Source organism: Nelusetta ayraudi, unplaced genomic scaffold (genome assembly GCF_046127955.1).
Source record: "Nelusetta ayraudi isolate G7.1 ecotype Tasmania unplaced genomic scaffold, CSIRO-AGI_Nayr_v1 ptg000011l, whole genome shotgun sequence".
Taxonomy (NCBI): Eukaryota; Metazoa; Chordata; class Actinopteri; order Tetraodontiformes; family Monacanthidae; genus Nelusetta; species Nelusetta ayraudi.
The window spans coordinates 5,705,417-5,733,251 of record NW_027466061.1 but is presented as its reverse complement, the minus strand read 5'-3'; the positions used below and the strand labels follow the sequence as shown (position 1 = coordinate 5,733,251).

The 27,835-nt window shown below is 45.2% G+C and overlaps 1 protein-coding gene across 1 annotated transcript; it reads right to left on the bottom strand.

Annotated features, from left to right (window-relative positions):
* Positions 1-960: 960 nt before the first annotated feature.
* On the bottom strand, positions 961-27,835 carry fgf11b (fibroblast growth factor 11b). Its single transcript, XM_076020278.1, has 5 exons — positions 26,783-27,835; positions 11,369-11,479; positions 9,731-9,834; positions 1,870-2,068; positions 961-1,775 (listed from the first exon to the last, which is right to left on the bottom strand). Exons 1-5 carry the CDS (start codon positions 26,973-26,975, stop codon positions 1,639-1,641), a joined length of 744 nt encoding a protein of 247 aa, XP_075876393.1. The 5' UTR covers positions 26,976-27,835; the 3' UTR covers positions 961-1,638.

Below are 27,835 nucleotides of genomic sequence, written 5' to 3'. Positions count from 1 at the left end.
TGGTCAGTGCACATAAAAAAAAGGGAAAATGTGAGATTGTCCAGAATCTTTCTACCCTGATTTCAAAAGTTGGTGGCAGAGGCAGATGCTCACTCCTTTCTAAAGATCATTATCGTGAAGGATTGACAGAAGTCCTCTCTGCGTGGCCATTCATTCCAACACGTGTGGAAGGCATCCCACGCAGAGGGGTTAAAACACAATTTTAGGTAATTTTCAGTAAATTCGAGAACACTCTTCAAAAGGACTATAGATTTTTTTTTAAACCTTTTTTTCCTTTTTTTGAGGGGCAATTCTTCCAAGGTGATTTGATAAAGTTTGCAAGTGGATAAGCTGCCTGACATCCTCAGAATAACAAGTGCCGCAGCTCAGAGGCTCCTCCGGCTTTGATGTTTGACTTCAAACCTGGCTTTATGCTGACAGCAGATGCTGAGTGAAATACACACTACGGCTGCCTTCCTCAGAGGGGCTGACTACAGATCTGCTCCGTATTTAAAACGTGACCCAATTGTTCGTATGCATCCTTAGCAATGCAATATAATAAGTGGTGGCCCCAGAGAGATACGACCTGGGAAGAACCTGATGCTGTCACTCATTCACACATTTGTTTCTCCATTTGCGTCTGTGAAGATTATATTCTGGCTTGTTTATAGAAATATTGTCTGTCCCTTTTGACTCTGTCATCATTGTAAGATATAAAAACTTAATACTTCATGGCTCATCCTCCCTGGAAGAATAGTATATTTAAATTTTTTTTGTCTATTTTTTATTTAACACTTAAGTAAGCAGTTTATGGTGAGCTTCTTAAGCATTTCATTTCAAGAACTTCAACACGCTTCTTTTAACCTTTTCACCTTGGTTTGGTTGTCATCTTTAAGCACCGCTCTTGCTTAAATCATTGCTTGCAGACAAAAGTTTGCCATTTTGGTTATTGCAAATCCCGGCGCTGTGTTTTGTAAAAACAACTCCCAAAAAGAGAGAATAATTTCCACAAGTGACGACCTCCTTTTCACATTGACATTTTGGCCACACAACTCTGCGTGCAGCCCTCTTTGCTCTGATGACCTGACCTGGCGGGGCATCCCTGCTGATATCACTCCTCTCCGAGCCGTTTCATCTCACTTTGAGGTTTCGTTGACCTTGGTGATTAGCTGCTTGGCAGATGGTGGGCGGAAGAAGGTGGCTGAACCATAATGTTTACCAACGTGAGGACCCAAGAGGGGAGTGTGGGGAGGCTTTTGAGGATTATGATGCTGAGTCAGCGCAGGAGATGCACAACTCCTAAATATACAGCACAATGAAACAGGCGTGTTGGGCAGCGGGGAGGAAAGCCAGAATTGGGAATAAGACGGGGAATAAGATAAATGATGATGACTGCTTTAGGGAGTCGCAAGGCCTGGAGACGAACAATGATGAGGGAGGTGGTTCTAGCCGTGGCTCAGGCGAGGGGGGGACCCCACTGTTTGGCCTCTCTGGTTGCTGATGGACTGCCAACCTCCTTTTGGCCCTCAGCATGTTGCAGTGCACTTCTCGAGCAAGATGTCCAGCAAGGGCAATTCCCTCCGTCACCCTCAGTGCATAATTAGGCGGCTGGGTTCCCAGTGTCACTGCTGTCCCCTGTCCCACCCTCAGTCTCCTGTGCTATGAGGCATCAGCCTTTGGAGCTTCTTTCTGTCCGTTCTGCAGGGACGGCGAGTCTGACGTCTTGACCGTCTTCCGCGGCGGACTCACCGGCTCACTGGCAAGCTCGTGCAACGATGGCTCCTTGTACATTGCAACTGTGTGTTTAAAAAGAAAAGTATACACGCCATGGGTCAATTAGTTGACTTATATTGAGGTAAAGTTTGCAAAAGTGACACAAAGGACACAAACCCTCTATGACTTTTGGCAGGAAGTGCGCAGCTCCTTTGGTCTTCTTTACCCTGTTGCCCTTCATGATCTGGCCGTCACGGTTGATACCGATATACCAGCAGCGGCCAGACTGGGTCTGGCGATAGAGCATGGACGAATACGTAACGTAGTAGTTCTCAAACACACTCTCCTTGAACTTGCACTCTGGAGTGAAGTGCTCCTGTTGAGAAAAGAGAAGGAAAAGGGGAATAATATTTCCATACTAGCAAACAAAGCAAAAGAAGACAAAACAACATGCAAATGTCATGAGAAAAGTGTAATCTTTTGATCAGCCTTCTAACACAAACATGGAAAGCGGGGAAATCCATTAATTAGGTGACTGTCTCCTGAGGGAAATGATTGAAAAGAATTCAATCTGAACTGGTGTTTCTTTGAAAGCAAGAACACCCTGCTCCTTTAGGACTTATAATACAAAGATGAGGATGTGTACAATATGTGTAGGAACACCAATAATATCTCTGCTATACATAACATGTTCCCAGGGGTAAAGACAGGAAAACATGAACACAACGACAATGGCAAAACCACAGATACGCCTTTCAATCTACACAGCATGTACATTAGAGATGACAGTTCTGACAGCGAACTGTATTATCTGATTCTGGGGCTTCCTGAGAACTCACGGTCACATGACAATGTCTGCTGATAGATAATATGAATAAAGGTGGCAGATTTTAAAGATTTGATGCATGGTGAATTTTGTAAAGCTATGCCAGCCTACAACCAGAAACAATCAATAACACGTATTCTGATCTGGAGCGAAATTTAAATTAAATTGTTAGTGGCATTAGAATTGGCTTGATGTGGCTGTAAATACTAAAGTGTAAAGACCTGAAACAACATGCACGGTCCAATGTTTGCCAATTTAAGCTAAAAAAAAAAATAAAAAATACTACTCAGCTATACCCACCATTGTCAGATGTATGCTAACTATCACATTTGTACAATTAGCTTGCCTCCTGTCCAATATATGACCAATAATTCCAAAAATCCCATAGTACGATAGTTTGACCCATTCAAGTCAATTTGTTTGTGACCACAATCAAGATACGGATTCTGCACATACATATACGTACATAGAGCACATTCCTCTTGACAACCACTGAGTGAGGTAGTTAACGGCGATGCAGGATTATGAATAATAGACATGGCATGCTGTTCTACAAAAGTTTTTTTTTTTCTCCAACCGTTCTGTTTATTCTGATTATTAAAAGTAAAACTGCGTAATAGGCTATAATACGCACAGCCTTTAATGTGATGTTTTATTGACGCAGCAGGAACTGAGGACGCCAGAATGAAATATTATAGTGCGTACAATAATGTTTCTCAATATCACGATAAGATGTACAATAACAGCATTTCCCATCTGTAACACTGGCTGCATCCGCTCAGTCTGGCCAACACTTGCATATCGCTTCCCCTGCTTGCTAAATAAGAAAAGACATTATAAAGTTGGAAAAACTTGGACCAGTCCCAAGAGTACGGCCCGCCGTTGTAAGTGATCATGTTCCAGCGGCTCTTCACGTCCCCCAGTGTCCTTAACATGAGGACTACTCAACCCTGCATAATGTTGACTGGTGATATTAACCAGTAGTGACACATACATCTCTCTTAGTCCCTATCAGGGTCTTGACAGGGTCCTTCCCCTGTCAGAGAGCAAAGCCAATCTGCTGGATTGATTAAGTGAGAGCAGCGGGCAGAAATGGCTGAGTGGAGATTTTCCCGCAGACGTAGGACGACACAAGAGGGGCCAGAGGCTCACAAGTTGGCCGAGGCGGCCTTTAATAAAGCGCCAAAAGTAGATTGGTAAGGTATAAGACACCTCCAGTTTCACACTTATCACAGATCAACACCTTTCTCCTTCACAGGGAGGCATCATCCTTTAGCTGAGAAGGCACTTTGGGACTTTGTGCCCTTTCTCAGTGTACCTCCGTTCTGCTGCTCCACCACAGTTTGTGCTCTTCAAGCTTCAGGCTCCATGCCACAAATACACACACACGAACGCACACACGCGCGCGCACACGCACGCACGCACACGCACGCACCAACACACACACACACACACACACACACACACACACACACACACACACACACACACACACACACTACTGTATTAATTCAACAAAGTTTCCCGCTGCCACCCCACAACTCCGAAAAAAGGCTATTTTAAGGATCTCTGACAGGTTTGATATCCCCTGCTGTGCTCACACAAAAGAGGATAAGGATCGATAGATGATCTGCTTCATTCATTATTAATCAGGCCAGAGAGCAAGAGGGTGGGGTGGGGCGGGAGGGGAGGGGAGAAGGGGAAGGAGAGGAGAGAAGAGAAGAGAAGAGAAGAGAAGAGAAGAGAAGAGAAGAGAAGAGAAGAGAAGAGAAGAGAAGATCACTCAGAGAGGACAGAGGGGTTGCTGGGTAATATAGGAGATTAAGAAGAGAAAGAAAGTGGGAGACCGGCTCCTTTGCATTTCCCCCAGGAGTGCGGCAGCAACAGGGGTTTCAGTCGCCGGGAGCAGCAGCAATGGCAGCACCCAGGTTAACTCTCATGTTCCCCCTGGAAAGATAGCCCACCGCCTCAGCAACATACCCTTCGGCTCAACCTCTAAAACGGCACAAGCGATAACCCTTCTCCCAAGTCAGCCGGTAATTGCCATTTATTATCAGTCTATGGATAGAGCCCTCTGGTTTCTTTCTTTCTTTCTTTCTTTCTTTTTTTTTTACCTAATCCGCATATAAAATGGAATATCCTTAAAAGAGAAGACAGAAAACAAAATACAGAAATTTAAAAAATCAACCAACAGCCTGCCGCAGCAGTTGTAATACCTGCCCAGCCTCACAAACGATATAAATAAGTTGCTGTGGAAGACTCTCCTTGAGGTAACCTCCACGTTGAGCTCGACCACCCAGGACATACTGACTAAACATCAGTCGCCCAGCGCGGATGAATCATTGTTGCAGATTGTGTTGAGGGTTGCACTTTCTTTTTCTTCTTCTTTTTTAAAGAGTGATGGGGGAGGGAGGAATATTTCCATCTCACTCAAATTAAACCCCCCCCCCCTCCTCACCCCCCACCCACCGTCATTGAACCGTGACTTATTGGGTGGCTCCGCTTCCATATGTTTCGGACCGAAAGGAGAAAAAAATAAATAAATGAAAGTAGAAAGAAGAAGGTAATATGTAGCATCCGTGCCGAGAATCCTCAAGATGGGAACAACCTTTTTATCATGCAGAGAAGCACCCTGCCGCACACACACACACACCTCAACACTCCTCCCCTTCTGCCCACACGCACACACACACACACACACACACACACACACACACACACACACACACACACACACACACACTGCCTCTTTTCCTCATCTCTGATTACATCGATTCTACCTGCTATAGGAAGCTTAACTCGCCGTGCGCTCGGACGGCACTTTCCATCACATATAAGCACAACAGAGTATATAAATAATACCACATGCTCGAGGGGGGTGAGAGGGTAGAGTTTCTAAATCGGTCGCCGTTTTTTTTTTAGGGTGGGAGATGTCAGTCAACAACAGTCAACAACAACAACAACAACAAAAAAAGAACACACACAAATTAATTTATATTTAGCACGCTTCCATTTCATCACGTCCGCACAAGCATGTAATCAGAACCAGCTGGCCTGGAATGTTGCTTTACTTTTGGAAGTATTGAAAACGGTTTTTGCCCTTTTAGAGTAACTTTTAAACACACAGATGTTTGCAGTGCCCTTTGTAGACTGGGAGTTGTGGTGATTGGTGGGAAGGTCATAAAGTCGAGTAGGTTCCATTAATCGACCCATCAAAGCTTCCCACTTCCAACCCTTGGCAAGAGAATGAATCCGCACAGATGCAGTAATCCCTCCGTATTTCCACAACACTGCGCTATACTGCATCCATTGGCAACCCACTCACATCATCCAGCCTATAGACAATGGGCTATCGCGTGCACGCGCGCACACGTAATCCGCGCATGCGTTTCCAGCCGCCGGCGATGCGTGTTGCCAATGTTGTCGTCGTCGTCGTCATCGGGATTGCCAGATGCAGATGCGCTGCGACACGCCACGTTACGTAAGTCAACAGGGCACAGACGTGCTTATTACAGAGCGGCTCTGCGGAGGATGAGACTGGCAGTTAATACCGTCTAGCGCCCGGCGTGTACGACCCGGCTCTAATGCTTCATGATAGCCCTGCGAGGCAGTGCTTGCACGACTAGAGCAGAGCGGATGGTGATGTGATGGCCCGTGTTGAATGACAGCTTGAAGGCCCCTGTCAATGTAATGCGGCCAAGAGAGGAGTGGTGGTGACGTCCCTTCCTCTGTAACAGAGGTGACACGTTGTGAAAACCTTCTTTTGAGGAAAGCTATGTGTTCTTGGTCCCGTTTTATTTCATTGAAAGGCAAACTAGATAATCTGAGCTCAGTGCAGAAGAGTGAAGCCTCTTCTCGGGTTGTGGCTATAGAATACTTGTGCTTGGCATGGTTTCCATTGTCTAATCTTGTCTTTTGTCACTCTCAAGCAAACATGAACGTCTTTACATTTATTCACTGTCCTCAAGACTTACAAAGTAGGCTGTCTAAAACAAGAGTGTAACTTATTTGGAGGCACAAGCCTGGAACCAACCCGAAGGCAGAAGCAGTCAAAAATCGCTGGAAAATATTGTGTCTAAATTTTTTAAAAACTGTCTCGTGTCAAAACTTTCCCTGTGAACAGCCAGTCAGTCTCTTTCATCTACTTTACAAGCCTTCCTGTTTCTCCTCTTCCACTTCCTTCTCCCGTGTTGAGTAGTTTTCAGAGCACATAGATTATAAAATGGGGCACGAACGAGCCAAGCTCTATTTTTACATCGGAATCAGCCATTTCGTGTTGTCACCTACAGGTAACTGAGGCTGAGATTTATGTCTGAGACGAGGCAGTGATGGACTTCCTCTGCTTGTTACGGATCCCTCGGCAGCCGTGGCAGCAGTGCACATGATCCAGAAATGCATCTGTGCCGGCAGCATGAAGGAGAAAGTAGAGTTTGTGGCCAAAGTGTGAGTTATTTACAAGAAAAAACAGCTCAATTAGCGCGGAACAGCAACAGAAGATAAAAAGAAAAAATAATAACAGAAAATTGCTCAAGGGGAGCTAGCGAGTCAGTCTGTCAGTCTCCTCTGAGAGTGACAGCCACGGGTTTATTTATCACAAATACGTTCACAGTTTGATGTTGCCTGCTTTTACGACGTGCTTTTAACTGTAAACAAATCTCTCTCTCGAAGCACAACTGTATGGGGAAGGGCCATTTCATGCCACCTGCACTCCCACACCGGCGAACTAGTCCATTAACTGCACCGTGGATAGCAACACGGAGGTCATAAAATCAGACATGCATGATATTGTACTGGGAGGCAGCTGCTCTGTTGCACAGCACCTATATCGACGCCTCCAACCCCCCACCCCGTGTGTGTCTTTGAGAGGGATTTCACTGAAAGAGGTCAGTGCGGGATGCAGCGGCGCTATTGACTGGCGCTGAGGAAATCCCTTCTCCTATCTTTTCACGGTGGCGAGGCCAGCAAGCCCATTGCATGCTAATCAGGGGCTCAGAGGATAATAGATGGCGCCGCCTTCTGCCGTGATTCACGGCAGAAGCTCCCGCGCTGCGACGATGGAGCGCTTCTCCTTTACAGCCTCAAATGCAGGAAACCACTTTTTCGCCTCTTCCGCTAAAATCAACATGGGGGAAACAACACTGATGAATGGAAATACACTACTTCTTCTTTCTTTCCCCAGTCTGATGCTTGACCAGCAGGTATTGTGATTGGCTACGAGATGCTGGCCGTTACTAGATACTAGAACAGGTGTGGCTTCTAGGCATTTGCACTCACCGGCAACTTTTACTAGGTGCACCTTGCTTGTACTGGGTACCTAATAAAGAGCCTGGTGAGTGTAATGTGAAATGACCCAATCAGCATTTGCAGTTTCCACACAACTGCTGCTCATATGATATTTTCTCTTTTCTGGGCTTTCCCTGGCTTCTCTAAGTGTGAGACGTAATTGAAAATTTAGTGCACTGTCCCCAGCGTGCGGTAAAACACGCTTTAGGGCAAGGTGACACGTCTACTTAAGATTCCTTTGTCCACAACCTGGCTACTCCTTTGCACTTTTTCACTACCTGGTTTTATATTAACATTTGCTAGATTCCAGCTAAGTACTAATTCTTCTTTTTTTGTTTTTGCATAACTCTGTTCTTAAAACTTCAAACCTACCTGCAGTAAAGTATCACTGCCATGTTAACTTGCTTGTTAGCCACAGGGGCAAAATTAAAACAGACAAAGCAGGTTTTTTAATATGTGTCCAATTTTAAAACAACAACAGTTCCCTGTTGTTCCACATTCCTGTACGTGCATCAGCACCGCTAGTTAATTCAGTTGGCCTGCATCTGAAAATAGTTATGGACACCCAAGTATGAAACATGCTGTTTTTCACTATTCTTACTGTCGCAAGGGATTATGAGATTGTCAATGCACAAAGTGATTTGTTTTGAAACAGGGCTAATTATTCACATAGTCTCACAGTGTGATTCATCGCTGGAGATGAGTACGATCTGTCCTTGTATTGATATTGACTATGTCATTCATTACACAGATGTCTTCTCTCTGTGCACTGTTCCACTTCATGAAGTCTTCCACTCTGAAGATGTACAGATAAGGTGACCCACTGTGTGATACTAATGTAAAAATGTCTTGGCTCAGAGGTTCACTCGCCTTATTGAGTTACTTTTTTGTCTTGGCTTGCATGCATTCAAGTACGTTTTGTTGCTTTTTGGCTCAGGCACAAGACTCCCGCACTGTTTTCAGATTAATTTCCTTTCAATTTCGTAGAGCAGATCTAAAACTGATTATACACATTTGAAAATATGGAGCCAAAACCATGCCGAAATATATACACTCCTGCAAAAAAAAGACAAGTTTTGGGCCGTCCTGTGCTTGGTTGGCGACAAGCGATTGCTTTTGAACTTAAAATACAAATGCAGAGATCTGCTACTGAAGGTGATAAATTCTGCGATACCGGCGCTGACCTGATGGTTACAGGGATGTGTGCGACTGAGAGGGGAGGAGAAGGGTTAAAACACATTTATAGCTGTGTGAAATATTTTAAAATTGAGGTGCGGCTAGAAATACTGGCGGAAGCTGAGCTCTCTGTTCTGCACATCCTAAAGGTCAAATTCTGAGGACAGAAAAAAAGGCCTCTTGATAAATGCTGAGCTCCTTTTTATAAAATGTCTGGAACTATATTTTAAGGGCTAAAAGTTTAATTCCTTTCTCCTGGGAGAGTTCCCTCCGCCCTGCCTGGCTTGGAATTTTCACCCCTGAGCTCCACCAGCACGTTAAGTGCGAAAATGACACAGAAACGCTGGCAAACACTTAGAGCAGCCCCTCTAATCACACGGTGGAGTTGCTTTGGGCGCTCTTCCACACACTCTTATCGCGTGCGTATAAATGGTTTCATGTAGGGAATAGAAGGGGGACAAAATAGAAGCTCCAACATATTCCTGTCAGTACCGATGCTGGCAGCAGCACCAGAAATCATCCTGTATTTGTTTTTATGATCCTCCTTTCATCTGTTCACGCAAACACAACCAATGAGACACGTGGCTCATTGACCTGAGCTACACATTAGTACATGCACACTTGCATACAACACTGTATGACTTGAGTTTAATGTGATGAAATGAAGATGGAATCAATTGCATGCTGCACTCATTAAAAGGGCAGAATGCACTGTAAAAACCTTTGTTCCAAGCCATGTGTAGGTAAACCTACCGAGGTGTAGAGGTATCCTTCGCTGTTCATGGCGAGGTACAGGCCCGTCTTCGCACCCTGGATGGCGACAATCCGCAGCCCCACGGGAATCAAGTTGAACTGCGCTAAATGGGACAGGGACGGTGCCAAAGTCAAGGTGCAGCACCTACAGGTCAGTCTGTAACTCGGAACTTGAAGCACCCTATTGCTTAAGTGTGGAAAGAGAGAGCGGAACAGCAGCAGGACCCCTGACTTCCTGCCTCAATCTGCCTCGCAGGTGTTCCAATCACGCATTCACACTGAATCCCACTGGCCATTAAAATCTGACAGGGTTGCGCGGCAGGGGGGTCCTCGCGCAATTAACATAACGAGACCGTAGGCGCGTTGCTGAGTTCTGCGCCTCGCCTTGTTCTCACCGGGAGGCGGGATTGACAGAACTGTGGCAAAGCCCAACCAGTACTAACTTGTGATATGAAGTAAAATAAACTAAAAAAGAAACGAACCAAAAGAGAGAAGAGGATGAAGAAACCGCTGCGGCTGAACCGCAAGGGGATGAACTGAACATGACTTGGAGTTTTTGCTGCGGCGCCAGGTTTGGAATTGGTTTTCGAGGAACTACCAGTCATTTGGCTGCATGTGTGGAACTGTTTGTGGAAGTGAAGGCGAGGTACAAAACGAGAACTCAAACGCTGTTTTGTTGCAGCCAACAAGGTCTGACTTTTTACAGTGTCGCTACAACTCCACAACTCCACGCTATAACTCCACAGTAAGAAAGGAGCTATTGGCTCTTCGAAAAGTCGCTCGAAGGTCCTAAATGACGTCACCAGCTGATTTGCGTAATTTAGTTTCCGAAACAAAGGATGCTGGGTTACTTGAACTTCATGGACATGTATGTCTGGTTTTCACATCCTGTCCTGGGTGTTGAGTTTTATGTTTTTTTATAAAGTGAATTTTCAATTAAGTTCATAAGAGGCATACTTCAAATATACTGTAAGAAACTGTAAGGCATTGTTGAGTAAAATTTGAATGATTTTAGTTTCTCATTGTCAGGCCGTGTGTCCTGGTTTTGGGGAATTAAAAATGTGGTCACCCCAGGATTACTTCTGGATAAAATTGTGTTTTTAAGGCTGCTGCAATAATTTCCACAATAATCCAATCATGATTTTTTTTATGATTTCTTTTTTTATGTTGTCAACAAAATTGACCACATCCCTGAACATTCTGTATCTGTGTCAGTTATGACAAGGCCGAATCCAGCTGTACATGTAAGCAAGGACATATTTAAATTGCCAAAGTCTTAAAGCCAGTTTGATTCAAGTGTCACCAGCCTTGATTCTCAGGGTTGCACAGTGTCACAGTGTGTTTTGGTGGCAGGGTTATTTATTTATTTTTTTTACTTGTTTGTTTTTTGTTTTTTTAGCTCAGCATGCACAGCGCAGCATTAGCTATGCCAACGCTTAGGGTTCTGGCTGCCAACGAAATGCCTCGTACATGGGCTATACAATTGCGAAAACTGACGTTTCACGGGTTTGAAAAAAAATCACGGCTCGTATTCCAAAAACAAAAACAAACGCGAGAGACTAGACTGTGGAAAATTAGATTAATGCTACACAGCATGACCGAAAAGCAGAGACGTGTAGGCGATGCAGACGCACTCACAAAATGAGCTGCTTTCATCCCTTGTGCTGTCCATGGTGCCGTCAGGCTGCATCTGCAGGTAGTATCCATGTTGGCTGTACAGCCGGGTTACAATGCCCTTTAGCTGCGGCTCTGCGGGGAGACACAGGAGAGCAAGACGGGAGGTGAGAAAGGGTGACCCAGTACAGTCGTATTTGTTTTACATTTGTGTAACGTTTGTGTGTAAATATAAAAAAAACATATATTTCTCTTTTCTTTTTTTGATGGATTACACCACAGTCAATCCAAGCCCCCACAAATCTGATTATATGAATCCTATTAAAATGTATATATTTTTTGGAATGACAAAAACGTAAACCATCAGTCAAAATATTATCAGCATTTTTCTGTCCACAAAGTAAGTTAACACAATATCAAGCTAGCCAGTTAAAAGCATCCGTGGTATTTTCTAACAACCATATGCTTGTCCATGCTGCAACTTAAGACTTTTTGTAAAAAATGAAAATAGAAAATGAAATAAGAAATATTTATCTGAAATAAGGAATCCATTTATTTCCCTTTATAAAAATTCAATATGTTCTTGGCTTTCATCTGCCGCATGCCCCTTTACACTAGAAACCAATCAAATGATGCATCTGCAGCTTGAAAAGAAACAAAGCAGAGTTCTGAAAAACATTTGCCAAGCTAAAACTCTTCAGTTTTAAAACCTTTAGAAGAAAAAACCTTTTTTGAAATTCAAATGGCATTAAAATGATCCATGTATAAACACGACCCACTTTCGTTTCATTTTCATTTAAGTGCTGTGCTACATTCTTTTTGGTTTATACAGTTTTTCTAGAGTGTATAAAACACCACTTAATAGAAAAATGTAAATAAAATTGAAAACAAATATACATCAATCCAAAACACTAAAGCCTTTACTGTTTTCCTAAAGGAACGCAGTAACCGGGACACATGATGAAATCACTTCACTTTGTAAGAAGCGATTACTAATGCATTTAAATGGGGTAAACTGAGGATTGTGTGTGAAAACAAAATTATTCCAACTGTATGGGCAACAGTGTATTTATGCTGCATCAAGGTTGGATGTGTTGTGCATTCAGTGGAGATATTCTGCATACTTTGGTTTTCTTCTCCATTCTGATGCTCAATTTGAATTTCAATGAGCCATCTTAACTTCCACTGGCCTAAATGCGTTGACTTACTGCCATTTAATTGGCTGATTTGCTAATTGTGTTAGTGACTGATGAGTTTTCCTTGTGAATCTCAGCTTTACATCATTAAAGGCAGTTAAACAAGATAGTTCTTTTTGTGTTACTGTCATTTTTTTTCCTTACAGTGGTCTTCTTGCATTTTAGACAATAGAGAAGCAACCTTTTGTGCGAAACGCAGTGTTATAAAATTGCAACAACTGTTTTTTTTTTTTTTAGGTTATTACTAATCTAATAATTCAAGGTACTGAAAGATCATGAGACATGATTTTTGATATCTTTATGATATAAATCCATCCATCACTTTTCAATACCCGCTTCTTCCTGAGTTCAGGGTCATGGGGTCTGCTGGAGACTATCCCAGCTGTCATTGGGTGAAGGCAGGGTGACACCCTGAACAAGTCTGATATTAATCCATCCAACCTTTTTAATACAATAAGAAACCTACATTTGTATGTCTTGTTAAGGACGTAACACAGATAGGTTGGAAAACACTGAGTAATTTAGCTTAGTGCTGCTGGTGGAAAGCCAATATAACTTATGGTTAGTCTGTAGGCTTCAGTCCACTGTCTTGCAGTGGTATTTTTATCCAGGGCCTGGCTGTCATGGCCCGGGTGAACTCAAGTGAGAGTGTTGGCTTGTCTCTCGCTAAATAAAAGATACATAATAAAGGAGGCTGGGTGCCGAGGATGGAGGCTGAATAGAGAGCTTGAATGTTTCATGAGAGGAGTCCCTGCAGCATACTTGGCGTTCGTTTAAGAAACACGCAGAATCTTATCAGCAGCGCTCAGACGTCACCGGCGCCCTCCTCAATTACAGGAGCCACTCTCGCCGTCAAGGAAGTCTGAATTATCTCTTGAGCTCAGCACCTCTTAGCCTCGCCCTGGCCACTCCTGCGCAAGGAGACTTCTGCACGTCTCCTGATTTAGCTCAGAGCTCACTTATTAGCTTCGGTCACTGAACTGGACACTTTTTCCTTCAGTGCGGCTTTTAATAAAACAATACCGATGACCGCGCAGTTCCGGAGAGCCGGGTGCCGCTGTGGGAGTTCCCTCTATGCCAAGCTTCGCCCTTGCCCTCGTGCACGCCCCCCCCAGGGAGTGGTGCTAGGGCGCTGCGCAATCTGCATGCCACCTTCGGATCAGCGCCGGGAGCCTGAGATCGACGGAAGATACGGAGGCGGGATCTGCGGGGCCGTTTCCCAAAGGAAGCGTGCCAGGGTTGAGGAATCAGTGAAGCTGTGACCTGCTCCCATTGTTTCACACAGGCATCCGCAGCACTCATCCCCATCCTCATCCCTTTCAAAAGGCGCACGTCAAAACATTTCACCGTCTCCCCTCCTGTGCCACATTCTTCCTCTCCTCCTTTTCTGTCTCACATCCTTTGAGTTATGCACGCTTTCATCGCACCTAATAACTTCACACATCGTCCAATCAGAGGGGGGGGGGACTGCCTGTTTCTTGTCCCCACAGAGGCATGGGGTAAAAAATGGAGAGATGAGAAAGGGAAAGCAATAAAGGCAATGTTGGGATAAAGGAGGAGGGAATTGAGAGACACTGTCGTTGCATCAAGTGTGACAGCAGCATGTGCACGAGAAATGAAAAGAAAGTTTAGCCACCAATACAACCAGCAACCTGGCAATATGATTCCCACGTTGCATTCAATGACAACTCGGTATAACGGAAACTGTTTAAAACTACATATACATCATTTAGTTCCTAAAATCAGATGATGAAACACAAAATTGTAGTTATAAACCCAAATACTGCCGGGTGGCTTAACTATCCACGATGTTTTACATGTAAAAAACTGAACACTGCTTGAAGCTTGTAACTCTTTCCCCCCTGAAGCACACTGATAGGTCATCATTCCTAGTGTCAATCATATTCCAAGTATCAAAACATTGTGCAACACTGCAACAATATAGTGCATTGATACGTTATATTTGAATCGATCCTGTGACTGTCTTTTATTGTACATCTTGACACTTGAGTATCAATCTGCGCGACACTGATTCGCCACCAGGGTTGCTGTCAAAGAGAAGCTTTACCAAACAAAGCACTGAAAATGAGTCATTGACACTTTTTAATTCTCTGTTTAAAAAATTAATTTCAAAATAGTTATTAATTTCCTTTTTCGGGGATCGTGCGTGTTTGCTGTAGTTTAAAAACCTTATTTTCCCCCCAGCTTTAATTGTGGAGCACTACAAAGCTTTTAACGACATGCAAATGAACAAAACTGTGTATAATCACAACGCTGACTGCACTCATCAAAAAGCGGCAGCTCGCCTGCAATCCTCATGCATATTCCTCTAACTGCTCTTCTCTTAGTGCACGGCCTGGTTGCACACATCACACACACACAAGTGGCACACGAATACACAGTTTTGGAGCTGCATTGCACAGTTGGAGTGAACGTGTCCAGATTCTTCTTGATGTATTCGTAACGCAGTCACATCACATTAAGCCTTCATTTACTTTTCCTTCAGTCTGCTTGAGGGATTAAACAGAGGTGTGCTCGAGAGATTTCATTTTGCACTTTTTTAAAGTTGCTTGCAAAAGGTGGATTCAAGTAAGTGTTGTCAAAGCCGACACTGAAACATTCTCTTCTAAATATCGAGAGCAATATAAAACCGGGAATAGGTGGTGTGTTTTAATCCGCCGTTATTTGTTGCGAAGCCGAGAACATGCTGACGTATTGTTTCCAAAGCCCTCGGCCTTCTCGCTTTTCCTCAAGCCACGTTAGTGCAAACACTACCAGGCAAGCCGACTTCCTCACTCCGTAATAAGCCAAACCGAAGGATAGTGCAACACTGACAGCAGTCTACCTCAGCATGGATTAACGGAGCACACATAGTTATTAACATGAGGAAAATCCTTGCGTTTCTTGCACTGCGATATGTACCCAGCGCATGTAATCTTTACGGCTCCACGCGGGCAAGCAGAGCCGAGGACAGCGGTGGAGCCCACTGACTCAAAGGTCATGTTTGGAGATGTTGGAGTATATTTATAGGGGAACAGGAAGAGCTTTATTATTGTACTGCAGAAAGTCATAATAAATATGTGTAAAATACGAGTGCAACCAGAACAGAGTCATTTACTCAGAGTAAAGTATCTCAGGTTTTGTTTTTCATCGACGTCGTTGCACATACGACAAGGTGTGTTGTAAATGTATTAGGGCGACATGCTGGTGCAGTGGTCAGAGGTGCCTTCTCATAGCATGCAGGTTGTGGGTTTGAACGCAGACCCTGTGTGGAGTTTGTATTTCCCCCCTGTTTCAGTGAGGCTTCTCTTCGAGTTCTCTGGCTCCCTCCCACACTTCAAGGACATACAAGTGAGGTGAATTGGGAACTTTAAGTTTTGTGGTTGAGTGTGAGTGTGAATGGTTGTTTGTTTTTCAATGTGGCCTTGCACTAAACTGGCAACTTGTGCACTAATCACGCCTTCCCCTCGAGTCAGCTGGTCGCCACGTCCCCCCTGCAAACCTATTAGCAGAAGTGGCAACAGAAAATCATTTAAATTCATTATTTCCTTAAACACTGCAGTATGATGACACAGACACATCAGAAAATGAATTTAACTCAGCCAACTGCCGAGAAAGGTTCCCTTGCCGACACGTTCATAGTCTGAACTCAGGTTATTCTGCTACGCTGGAAACACAGCCTGCCCACTTGGCCAGATCTCGGCGTTTCTCACTGAGAGGTCTTGTGTTACTGCTTGTGTTGTGCATTTATCACTCCTGAGGTGACGTGTGGGCTCTAGTGACAAAAGACATCATGCAAGTCAAGGAGGGTTTCCAGGTCTTGTTTATGTATGTCATTGCGCAGGTGTTGGCAGCTCAGCGAACAAGACACTGGCTTGTCTTTGGGCTCTTTTCCAGCTGACCTCCTCCCATGTGTTTAGAAATGGGCAGTCACAGCGCAGGGAAAAAAGCTGTGCCTGGTACATCACATTTCGAAATACGGCAGGCGTTTAGCAAAAATAGATTTTTTTCATTGCCAATGTCGTATCTGCAGCTGATGTGGGAACAAGGGTTGTTAGAATTTGGGGATTAAACAACATCGAAATCTGTTTCCAAAATCCAAAGCCTAATGCCTTTGGACAGTGGGAGGAACCCATGCAGACACAGACCCTCAGGAATCAAAAGCACAACGATCATGCTTCAAGGCAACAAGTTTGGACTGTATCACATCTGCAGTGTCGTAGGTGTGCCATTGGTTATAGTCAGGCAGTATCCACACTTCTCTCTGCATCTCCTCTCCCATTTCTTGACGTAAACGAAGCTAAAACGCACCTGAAAAAAAAAACTCCTCCGCAGCATCGACAACTTCACAAGCTTTGTCACTCAGTTCTCCCTCGCCATATTTGGCTTTACAGCTAGATGCGTGCTAGCAAGTGTAGCGCATAGGACGATGGGTAGGTCTCAGCCTGTGGTAAACCTTGTTCCCTTTTTACTGTTTTCTTTACTGCCGCTATGGACATTTTACCAGGAAGATCTATTGACTGGAACAGCGGTATCCCAAAGGATGACCTCAAGATGCTCGGGTTTGCATCAATCACATTAATTACTCGGACACTGAAAGCTCGACGTAGCCCTGTATGGCCTTGTGCGGTCCCACAAATGCGCTATGGATCTTGTGACTGTGTCCTGACAGCATCACTCAGTCATGGTTAGTACTGAGTACATGGTTGTGGCCTTTTACTCTGCCGCAAAAGCACGCTTCTGGCAAAAGGTTGCGGTGAAATGCTGAAAGAGTTGGCCACCTCCTTGATGGGTATGAGTGAAGTTTCCTTCCGACACGGTGAGCGTGCCTCCAGACCATCTTGCATTGATCAAGGGGCCACCCACCTTATCTCTTCTATCCAACCCTCTGCTTTCAATAGGGCACGCAGTCGACAAAGGGATGCCCCTCCAACCGCCCTGCCCCACCCCACCCCTATCCTTTTAATCTGCATTCAGCATTGATAATCATATTGAAAATCACCTGCGGGAGACCGGAGCCCTGGTGTTATAGCACAGGCATCCACACTGCAATTATGCGTGTGTCACTGTAAATGAGGTCAGTGAACATAAAAACCCAAGGTAATCACTTTATGCATCACAGCTGCCATCAAGGACACTAAAACCCCTCCGCTGCTATGTAATTGCTCTGGGGGGGGGGAGAAAAGAAAAGTGGTGTTTGGGGTTTGTGGTTAATCAGTGTGGCGTACGGATCGGTGCTGGTTATCATTACACTAATGTATTTATCCAACCTGATTTTGATCACAGCGTATCGCTATGCTGATCTGCAACTTGCTAGCCGAGCCTCCACTTGATAAGGTTGGAGGTAATTACTGAGAACGTGCATGACTGAGCAGCCAAGGGCATCTCTTCCTCTGCCGCGCCGGCTGAACAAAACAACAGGGGTTTTCCTCGGCTTATGTTTTGAGGACTCCCCCAACTCTCCCATCCCAGTGTCTCTCCACATCGCTGCCTGCTCACTCTGCACTTCTCCGTGCACGCACGCACATGGGCCATGCCTTTGCTTGCACGCATGCATGGATGCATGCATGTGCACATCAGAATTGGCTGCTGCAAACGTGCAGAGTCTGTCTGTCATCTGGCATTTGATTCGTGCTTCTAATAAAAGGAGAACATGATTTCTTCCCTCTCTCTCTCTCTCTCTCTCTCTCTCTCCTTTTTTTTCTAAAGTGGGCCATGAGCTCCTCGGCACCGCTCGTAATTACCAACCTTGTGGGAAGATACAGGGAGGGAGAGATGGAGAGTGGAAGTCGCGAAAAGCGAGTTAACAAAACTGTGGCAAGACCGGGGACTACTCGGTTTGTCTAGAAATGATAAAGGAAGGGACAGCAGGGGGAAAAGAAAAGGGCACTGATGGAGCGATAAAGTGATACAAAGTGTGACAAACGTGAGGGGCGTGGAGAGGAGATAGAGGGAGTCGGGCAGAATGGATGCTCCCGAGGAGAAGGAAGGAGGAGGAATGGGGGGGGGCGGGGGGGGGCGAGGGCGAGGTTAAAGGAAGAGGAATGAATGAGCTGTATCACATCACCTGCAACTCCCAACAATGGCTCCGTAATTTAAAAATTCAAGGCTTCATCAATCATCCCGCGTGACAGAGGGAGCATTGCATAAGTGAGAGTTATTGCCGCTTATTAGCGGTGCTGACGGGTGCATGTCAAACACGGGCTGAAGCAAATAGGAGCCACACCAGTTTCCCCCTCCCGCGCGTGTTCAATATCCACATATGTGCCTCATTAGCATTGTGACAGGGACATATCAGTGACACTTAACGACGTGATCAGCACAGGATAGGTATAGCGTAATGTGGTACACTGTAGGCTACAGCCTCAAGGATTCAGGCAATGACATTACAGCTCCGGGTTTCATTTCAGGCTGCAATTAATGTTGCTTTTAGATGAGATGGAAGCGCAAATAGCGAGACCACAGGGCCAAACATCTCAGCCAGAAACCTCACCTATTGCTTTTTTCCCTTCACACGGACCCTCCAACAAGGACACAAACAGGCCTTTTAATATATGCAGAACAAACACAAACATTCCTCTAAATTCCCACAGGGACCCAGACCTCTGTCAGACCGCGTGATGATCACAAAGGTAAACAAACAACTACGCTCAGCGGGGTGGACAGCACAAGGACTCTGAATTAACCGCATGTTAAAACACTCTGATACCGTCCGCAAACAGCAGGTACCTCACAAAAGCGAAGGTAAACAGCGGGTAACGTCACTTAAGATCAGCCTGAAGTGTAAGGAGCATGTCCAGTGTACATTCCAGCAGAATCTCAATAGGATTAAAACAATGTGTGTGCTTAAGCACTGTGGACCTCAGTACGCTGTGTGCTGATTTTTACATGTTGCCCCAAGTCACACAGTGCCAGTTGGAGGTGATAATGGGCCATAATTTGCCATTTTGTATGGCAAATTATGGCGGAAACCCACCACAGCAGTAACCAGGGCTGTAAGTGTGAAAGCAAGCTAGCTATCGCTATCGTGCTACATCTCCAATATACTGTAGTTTTTGTTGGCGAATATATTAGCTGTTGGCGTACTCTGTCGTTAGCCAGCATGCTTGTGGAAAACAACCGCTGGCTTTCTCCCCCACTTTTTGAATGTGCAAACAGTACAATTACACTATGCATTCAAAATGTAAAGTACATGTGATTTGGGACACACGTTGTCAGATGTCAGAATTGTGTACGTGCGTTGAAGTGGACACAATATATGCTTGAACCGTTTGCTGGTTCAGTGTGCATGCTTGTAAGTGAGTGAAGCACAAACGAGATAAGCAAGCTTTTCTCCATGATGTCAACCTCCTGCTGCGGGCGGAAATGTACCATTAATTTAGCAATTAGGGGTGGCACGGATCACACAATTGGAGCCAAAAACAAAAAAAGCAATATAATAAAATAAAACGGGTAGAATGGGAGTCTTCAAATGCAAGGCAGCAGATGTTCCTGAAAGCATGCATAAACATTACAATCACATTATTTACCTAAATGACTCCGAGCGTCTTCAGTCACAGCGCTGAAAATGGCAGAAATTACACCAGAGGAATTTTAATCAGTCGATGCGAAAGTGGGGGGCTTTTAAATCAGTCGGTAATTACGCTTTGGAGAAGCGTCTGGCTTTTCTCCTCTTACCGCAGCTTGTGTCAAGATCTGTCTTATTTTTTACATTTTGCAAATAATCTGCAGATGTGTGTTTCTCTACTAAAAATAAACTGAGTCCAGGGCAAGGGGTAAAACGGGATTTAAGTCCTCACAAAAACAGATTTGTGCCAAACTGGAGTGTTTTCTACATACCTGCAGAAAACTTTAGACATTCATACCCGCTCCTGTTATGGCAACACTTCCTGTTCCCCTCGCAGCATATTACCTATTCATGCCCCGCTCTCCGACTGACTTTTCTCTCTCTTTCCTCCCCCTCGTCTCCTCATCATTACCTCTATAGGTGTCCTCCATCCTCACTGTCTTTCTCTTGTTAGAGGCAAATTCAATCTGTCCTTGTCAGCTTTAATCAAAGCGCCCACAGATTCAATTTAGCAGGTATGTGTAGGAGGTTAGGTGGTATCTCCGGTCCGGGATGATGACAAACAAGAGGGGGTGTTGTGTCTGTAAGCACGCGCACGCGCATGCGCATGCGCGCGCGCACACACACACACACACACACACCACCTCTCTTTGAGTAAGACTTAAGGCCATTGTCGGCAGCAGCTCCACAGCTCCACAGCTGATGACTAGCCAGCTGGAGACCACTGGAAAAGCTCCCTAAGCCCTCTCAGTCCCCTTATGTTGACTTTATTTGCTGTTGGTCTGAAAGGAGTCCAGGTACACATGGTAACCTACAGCCATCAGTTTTTAATCTGATGAATAAAAACAACAGTTTTTGCATGCAAAAGGTTTGAAAAAAAAGAAAATAAAACTGAGCAAAACCTATTCTTGAGACTGATTATGGGTGATGTAAGTTAAGATCACTGGCCTTTACAATTTTGGTTCTCAACGCTCATCAGCTTTTTTTCCCTGATGGATTTTTTTTAAAGATCCTTTTCATGAAACAAGGGTTGTTTAAAGCTGAAAATCCGCAGACACTGGATGACCTCAATACCAACCACTAATCTTCCCCTACAACTGTCTTGTCTGGACGCAAACAAATCAAAAGCAGTCATTATTTGGACTCAAGCATTGACGTTAAATGCAAACCCTGTATTTAGTCTACATGTAGCATAGATGTTATCGTGTAGAATTATTTATTGTAGTCACAAGCCTATAAGATTTTCTCAAATCATTTAATCTTTTGTTTAATCTCGGAGAAAGGAAAAAACGCTAAACTTGGATTGGAATGGGAATTAAGAAAGTAAAAATAAAAATTGCTTTCGTAAAGTCTCAATTCTCAGCGCTTTTACTTAACTTGTGTCCCAGATTTTCATCTTAATCATTCTTACAGGTTGAAACAGACACGCCGCATCCCGGAATAGTTCCCATGCAGGCATGTAAACAATGGACGGTGCCGCACTGAAGCGCTCTCGCCAGCCAGTGCCACGATTGTTTGCATTGCTGTGTTTTGACAGCGCCACTCCTTCACCGCCTCAATGCAGCCAACCTCGCTGAGACCCAACGTGCGGAACGTCTTATGCTTAAATGGTCTTTGCTGAGCGAAAGCCCGCGGTGAGTAAGGCGACTTCTGACTGCCGTCAGGGGGCCTTGGAACCAGCTGGGGCCCCGGAAGAAGCTTGTGGATAAACTGAACCTGGTGGATCAGTGACGATCTTGCGGTTCGTCAGTCGTTGAACCCACCCACGCGTCACTTTAAAGGCACCAGAGGGAAAACGTGCGACTTTCATTTCTAAATGGCCTCCTCTCTGTGGAGTGATTATTATTAGAGGTGGGGAAGCTGCTCGTGTCTGGGGGAAGCTGTGACAGTTCCTCCCGGCGGCTGCGCCACTCGCTTTACCTCGTGTTCTCATTCAGTTGCTGCCTCCACGCAGCGCACCTCCTTCCCTTTCATCTCTGCCGCTAACCCCCCCACCCCCATCCTTGCTTTTGGGATTACGCCTTTATCTCTCTGTCCACCCCCATTGGTCACTTCCACCTTCTAATTTTCTTGCGGCATCAGTGGCATCTTTCCCTTAAAATCCTCTTTAAACCTCCTAACCCCCCCCCCCCCCCGCTTCCTCAACCCCACCCCAATCCGCATCCATCTGTGTCTCTCCCTCTCCGTCTCTCCCTCTCTGACCCCTGTCACAGTCAGTAAAGTTCTGATGGGGGAAGCTACCCAACACTGCACTGTCTGATCAGGTGTTGCTGACTCTGCGGATTTGCCGCCGCCGATCTCTCCGGGTCAGCTTAATGCTATCCTCTGCTAGATCTCTCCTTGTAACCCGGCCTGCTGCTGTTGTTACCCGGCTGCTGGGTAGCCCACTGGCACGCTTCGTCACTACGGGGAGTGCCGACGTCGCCAAGACAGCAGCGGCAACGTGTCTGAGCGTCAGACTCGGGTTCATATTTGTGTTAACACGTCATTGCAGACGAGTATGGTTTTATCACGCGTTTTTGGCTCATGTTTGCACTGCGTGGGAGTTTTTGTCACTTTTTTTTTTTTTAAATCTGGAAAACATGTTTGCGCTAACTCGTAATCCAACCCCGGTGAAAGGTAGTTAAGGTGAAAGGCAGGGACGAGCAGCTCGATTCGATACCGCGCCCACTCCAAGTCCGATTCCACCTTGAACAAACTAAGAGGGCAATTATTGATTAATCGCTGTACATTAATGAGCTGGATTGATCCGAAAGGAGGGCAGCGGTGCAGATCACTGACAGCGGGATGCTCTGTTCGTGGCTCAGACCTGAAGGGGTCTCCATTGTTGGAGTTTAAGTAAAAGACGGTGACAAAAGAGCTGGCGGTATAATAGCGGTCACATGGCTCAGGGCGCGATGGATCTCTTCCCAGCAGACCACTTGGATTAGCATTACATTTGCGTTTCCCACCGTGCATGGCCACAAGATCCTTTTAACCCACGCCACATGTGCTGCAGTGAATAGTAGGTTTTTAGAAGTTTTTCTTTTCTTTTCTGGCAGCTAGCCTTTAATTTGTCCGAATAACAAATGTTTGCATCGTCCAATGTTTATACATCCACCTGTGGCAAAAATAAATATGATGCAGTAAAGAGATGTGGTACTACAATCCCCTCATCTCTGTTTCTTTCTAGGATCAAATCACTTTTTAAACATGAAATGACAATCTTCCTGAAGTAGAAAATATGATGTGGGATATATTTAAACTCCTTGCTTTTTGCTTTTTTGTGGGAGGCTTTGTTGTATTTGCCTGCAGCAGCTGATATTAGTGGCAGCATTCACAAGTCGATTTCCAACAGAGCAAGTCTGACATAACCTAATTAGAGCTGAAGATGAACACGTTTGTTGTCAATGGTCTGTTGAAACGTTACCACTGGGATGTTTAGCAGGCAGCTTCTCAACTTTAACTTTTAAAGCTTAAACATTTGACTGTAAGCATCATTTCCACAGTATGATTGAGAAATGGCCATTTTTAACTTGCCATTTCCATCACCTTGCCATGGTTAACAACAATCGTGCTGGTGTGAACTCTGTAACGCATCCTGTACTATTATCACTGTAAAGTTGCATGCAAGTTTTTTGTGGATTTCTTTAATGCCAAAATAAATTCTTGGCCGTACTTCCCACCAACCAAGCGGTTTTTGCTGTCCGACAGGACACCGTCCTTTTCATAAAGTACATGTGCTCAATCGCTTGTTAAAACAAAGAGTTGATCAGTCAATAACATGGCAGTATCCTGACGCATTCTGGCATGTAGACGCTTGCTCAAGTATCAGAATGGTGAAGAAAGAGAACTGAAGTATTGAAGATGGTGAAGACAATGGTTTGAGTGTTTGACAAACTGCTGATCTACTGGGATTTTCACAAGATCACAAACATCTCTAAGGTTTACAGAGGATGGTCCAAAAAGAGCAAATATCCAGTGAGGACTCGTTGTTTGGAGGAAAGTGCCTTGTTGTTGGATGTCAGGGGTCAGAGGTCAGAAGTCGCAGACTACTTTGGGACCAATGACAGGCAGCAGTAATAACTGCTGGTTGCAACCAACGTCCTAAAAAGGAGGCACGTGGGCAAAACCATTCTATGTGGTGTCACTTAAGGACAGAATACTCGGTGTCCCCAAAAAACTGCCAACAAAACAGCTCAACTGTGCTGTCTCTGCCAGATAAACAAATAAAATAAATTAAAAACGAGTGGAATGAAAAGAGGCTCAGCACTAACCGAGGCGCTTATTATCGACCCGTGAGACCGTGACGATAATCGCCCGCAACCGCCTGTGAGCGCTTTCATTTGTGGACACGGTCCGTCCGCACCAGCACCAGTGATGGCGGACGAGCGGCGCCATCGCCTCCTTTCTGCCAGCAGAAGTTCCCAGCCCCCACCACCACCAACCCCTCAGGCTCCGTGACACGTCGGCTTGGTCCGGAAATGGAGGTACTAGGTCCCCAAAATGTAGGTTAACTTCATGCGGCGTCAGCAAACTCTTCGGTCATGTGGGGAAACTGCTGGGATTAAAGTACTGTAAACTCCACCTCATCACCGTCATTCTCACCTTCGCTCGGCGGCTTCTTCTTTCCCAATTGGCCACTGGCACAGTACCGTATGTGGCCTCGTTGTGGGCAGTGTTTGCTCAGCGCCACTTCTGCGATTATGCATAATTTATCATACGCATACTACACTTAATAATTGTGCATGAATAAGGCAAAACATTTCCTCATTTGAATAATTCAGCCGTCCCAAATAAGCGCAAATAAGGAAAACCATGTGTATTCTCTCGTTATTCTTCCTTTATTGTCGTAATGAAGCTGTAATATTTGGAAAAGAAGCACATGGCAGTCATCCACATGTCGTGGTTATTACCAGACTCACTTTACATTAGCTGCTGAGCCAAGAGAGATATCGATTAAATTCATGAAAGGGAATATTTAACGTGACCAAAACAGTACGCCTTGCAACAGGAAGCGACGGCATCAAAGGGATCTTCAGGCCTGCACGCTTTTTTTCAAAAAAACTTTTTTTTTTAAACGTGCGTCACTTAATCTTTCTCCGCCGATGTATTGCGTGCAGTAAGAGTGAAAGTAGTATTGGCAACACTTCACATGGCTGCTCGCTCAAAAAGCTCATTGTTGAGGCTTCGCTTTCAAAGAGATGGAACATCAGAGGGGCTGACTTATCCTGCACGGAGACGCTGCTGCGGCTGTGGGTGTTGAAACGGCCTCGCTGCAAGATTTTTTAATAGTGAGGTGTCAAAACATTTCATGTTATTTAGCGCGGGGGGGGACTGTTCTGCCTTTGTAATGGCTTGTACACATCTAATATTCTGTGCGGAAATTGACCAAACGTCACTTGGTCGATTCATTGATTTACTTTTCGGCGAATGAATGAATCATCCAGGTGGAGGCAGGCAGAAGTTCTACAGGAAGAGAGAGAGTCTCATTTCACTTTCCAGGGTTCTAATTTGCTTCATGTTGATTCAGTGAAACAATAACAACAAACAATCTTTGTCTAAACAGCAATTTACTCGCAACAGCGGAGCGAGCTCTTGCTGCTACCGTGCACCTTGCTCAGAAATTTATGTGCAAACTCCTCAAAGAGCCTCTGCACAGTGAGAGATGGAAGCGCAGATTGTTGTTGCCTTTTTTTTTTTTTAAATTTGCTTGCTGGTTTGTTTACTAGTAGAAAAAGTCTCTCAGCAGCGCAAAGAGTCGCTTTGGGCTGATTCTTACATTGAAACGTGTTTGTTTATTCGCATGTCTGTCATCATTGGCCAGGACTATGAGACAGATGAAGGTGAGTGAGGAGAGTGTCCTTACAGCCACGGCCAGTGTGGAACCATTAAACCCAAGTCGACAGTGACACACAGTAAATGGCAGCATATGGGAAGCAAAGTAAAGAAGCTGTGATGCTGCTCTTAACACCCCCAACTACCACCACCACCACCACCACCAAAAAAGGGTTGAGAATATACACATGGTTTTCTGAATGCACAAGAGGCAAAGTAAAGAGAACACAGCCATTTTAATTGAAGGTCTTTGGGAAAAAGAAATCAGCCCCAGAAAACATATCTGACAAACTTATATCTGTGATCTGTCAGCTCATTACAAATGAGAAAAGTCCACCCAATACTTCCTAAACTTGCTAAAACACACAGTGGATCTTTAAGTCAGCCTGTTGTGATGTCACAAAGGGCACAAACATCTCCCCCAGGTTAGTGTCAATGCTCCCAGCCAGTTGTTTGTTCATCACTCTGACGCCACCCAGCAGCCGCCTAATTTTTGTCCCCTTCCCAAACAAACTGAAGTTCAGTGAAGCATTAGCTTTAGCAGGAAGCCAGTGTTTCAGCTGGAGGCTACAAACAGAGGGCTAATGAGCTGTTTTATGGAGATTGATTGGAGAACTGTTTTTGGATAAATTGATTGTAAAAGGATGTACAGCTGAAGTCCGGGTAAAAAAAATCTAAACATCTGCAAGAAGGAAGATTGCACCTTGACATAAAGGCATATTTTTCTATTTTCTTTTTAATGTTTGTTGAGAATAAATCCGTCATTTTCGTACTGCAAAGATGTTTTTTATCGTTAAACCTCCCAAATGGTGCCAAAGTAGCAGGCAGGGAAAGATGAAAACGATAGCACTGACTCACCCGGTCTCTTCTCGTTTCGACCTTTTCGACCCCCGCACAGCCGCACTTTGGAGATCAGGACAAGGATCTGTTTCTGGCACAGGGACTTGTTGCTCTTGGGGCACGGCTTGCGCTTGTTGGCGACTGGTCGGTTGGTTTGGTCGTCCTTGACAGCCCGCTTCTGTCTGATGAGAGAGCTGGCGAGAGCTGCCATCTTACCCCCCTCTCACCTTTGGGGAGGGGGGGTGTTCTCTCTTCCCAGTAACCGCCCCTCTCTGTGCTGTATGAGCTGTCGCTCGCTCGCTCTTTAAAAAAAGAAACAGAGTAGGAGGGCGGTCTCAGAGAAGCCCCCACAGGGGTGATCAGGGTCTAAGTGGGTTAATAGGGAAGAGTTTAGTTGGAGGCTTCCCTTAGAGAGGGACGAGCTGGAGGAGAATCAAGTTCACCTGCAGTCCAGTGTCAATCCTCCGCTCTCACCAAGGAAAACGCAACGGTACAAATCTGAAGATGACAGTGGCGGAAGGGGAACAAAAGCGCGACAGTCACATTTTCAGTTTTCGAAAAATAACACAAAGACCGACAACACATCTTTACCCTTCTTCCCCGCTCATCTTTCAACGAGCGAAAAAAAAAAAAAGGAAGGAAAAAAAACACGGGCAGACGCTACGGGAAGGGGCAGCTCAGCGGATTTTACGTATAAAAAGACTTTTGCCGGAGTGTAGCGGTGAGAGCATCCCTTCCCCGGTGGAAGCCCTCGGAAGCGGTGCGAGAACCAAAGTGTCAGTCACCATCTGCGCAGCCCACCCTGGTCCAACTTTGCCCCCCATTTAAGCGGCGGGGGCGGCATGGAACGGAACGACGAGCTGGAAGGTTGGCAGTGGCAGCAGAGGGGGGAGGTGGCGGCGGTGGTCCGGGAGACAAATCCGGCACGCTTAAGATCCAGAGGCAGAACAGCAGGCAGGGTCTCCGTCATGAAGAGGGATGACGGGGGAGCCGAGGAAGAGACGGCGGCGCACGCAGACGGACGGACGGATGGACGGAGATTCTTCCTCCTCTGACGCTTCACTCCTCTTT

Coding starts and splice junctions, on each gene's coding strand:
- fgf11b (XM_076020278.1), bottom strand. CDS start 26,975: ATGGCAGCTCTCGCCAGCTCTCTCATCAGACAGAAGCGGGCTGTCAAG. Junction 2,069..9,730: donor AAGGATACCTCTACACCTCG/GTAGGTTTACCT, acceptor TTTTCTCAACAG/GAGCACTTCACTCCAGAGTG. Junction 1,776..1,869: donor CCTGCCAAAAGTCATAGAGG/GTTTGTGTCCTT, acceptor TTAAACACACAG/TTGCAATGTACAAGGAGCCA.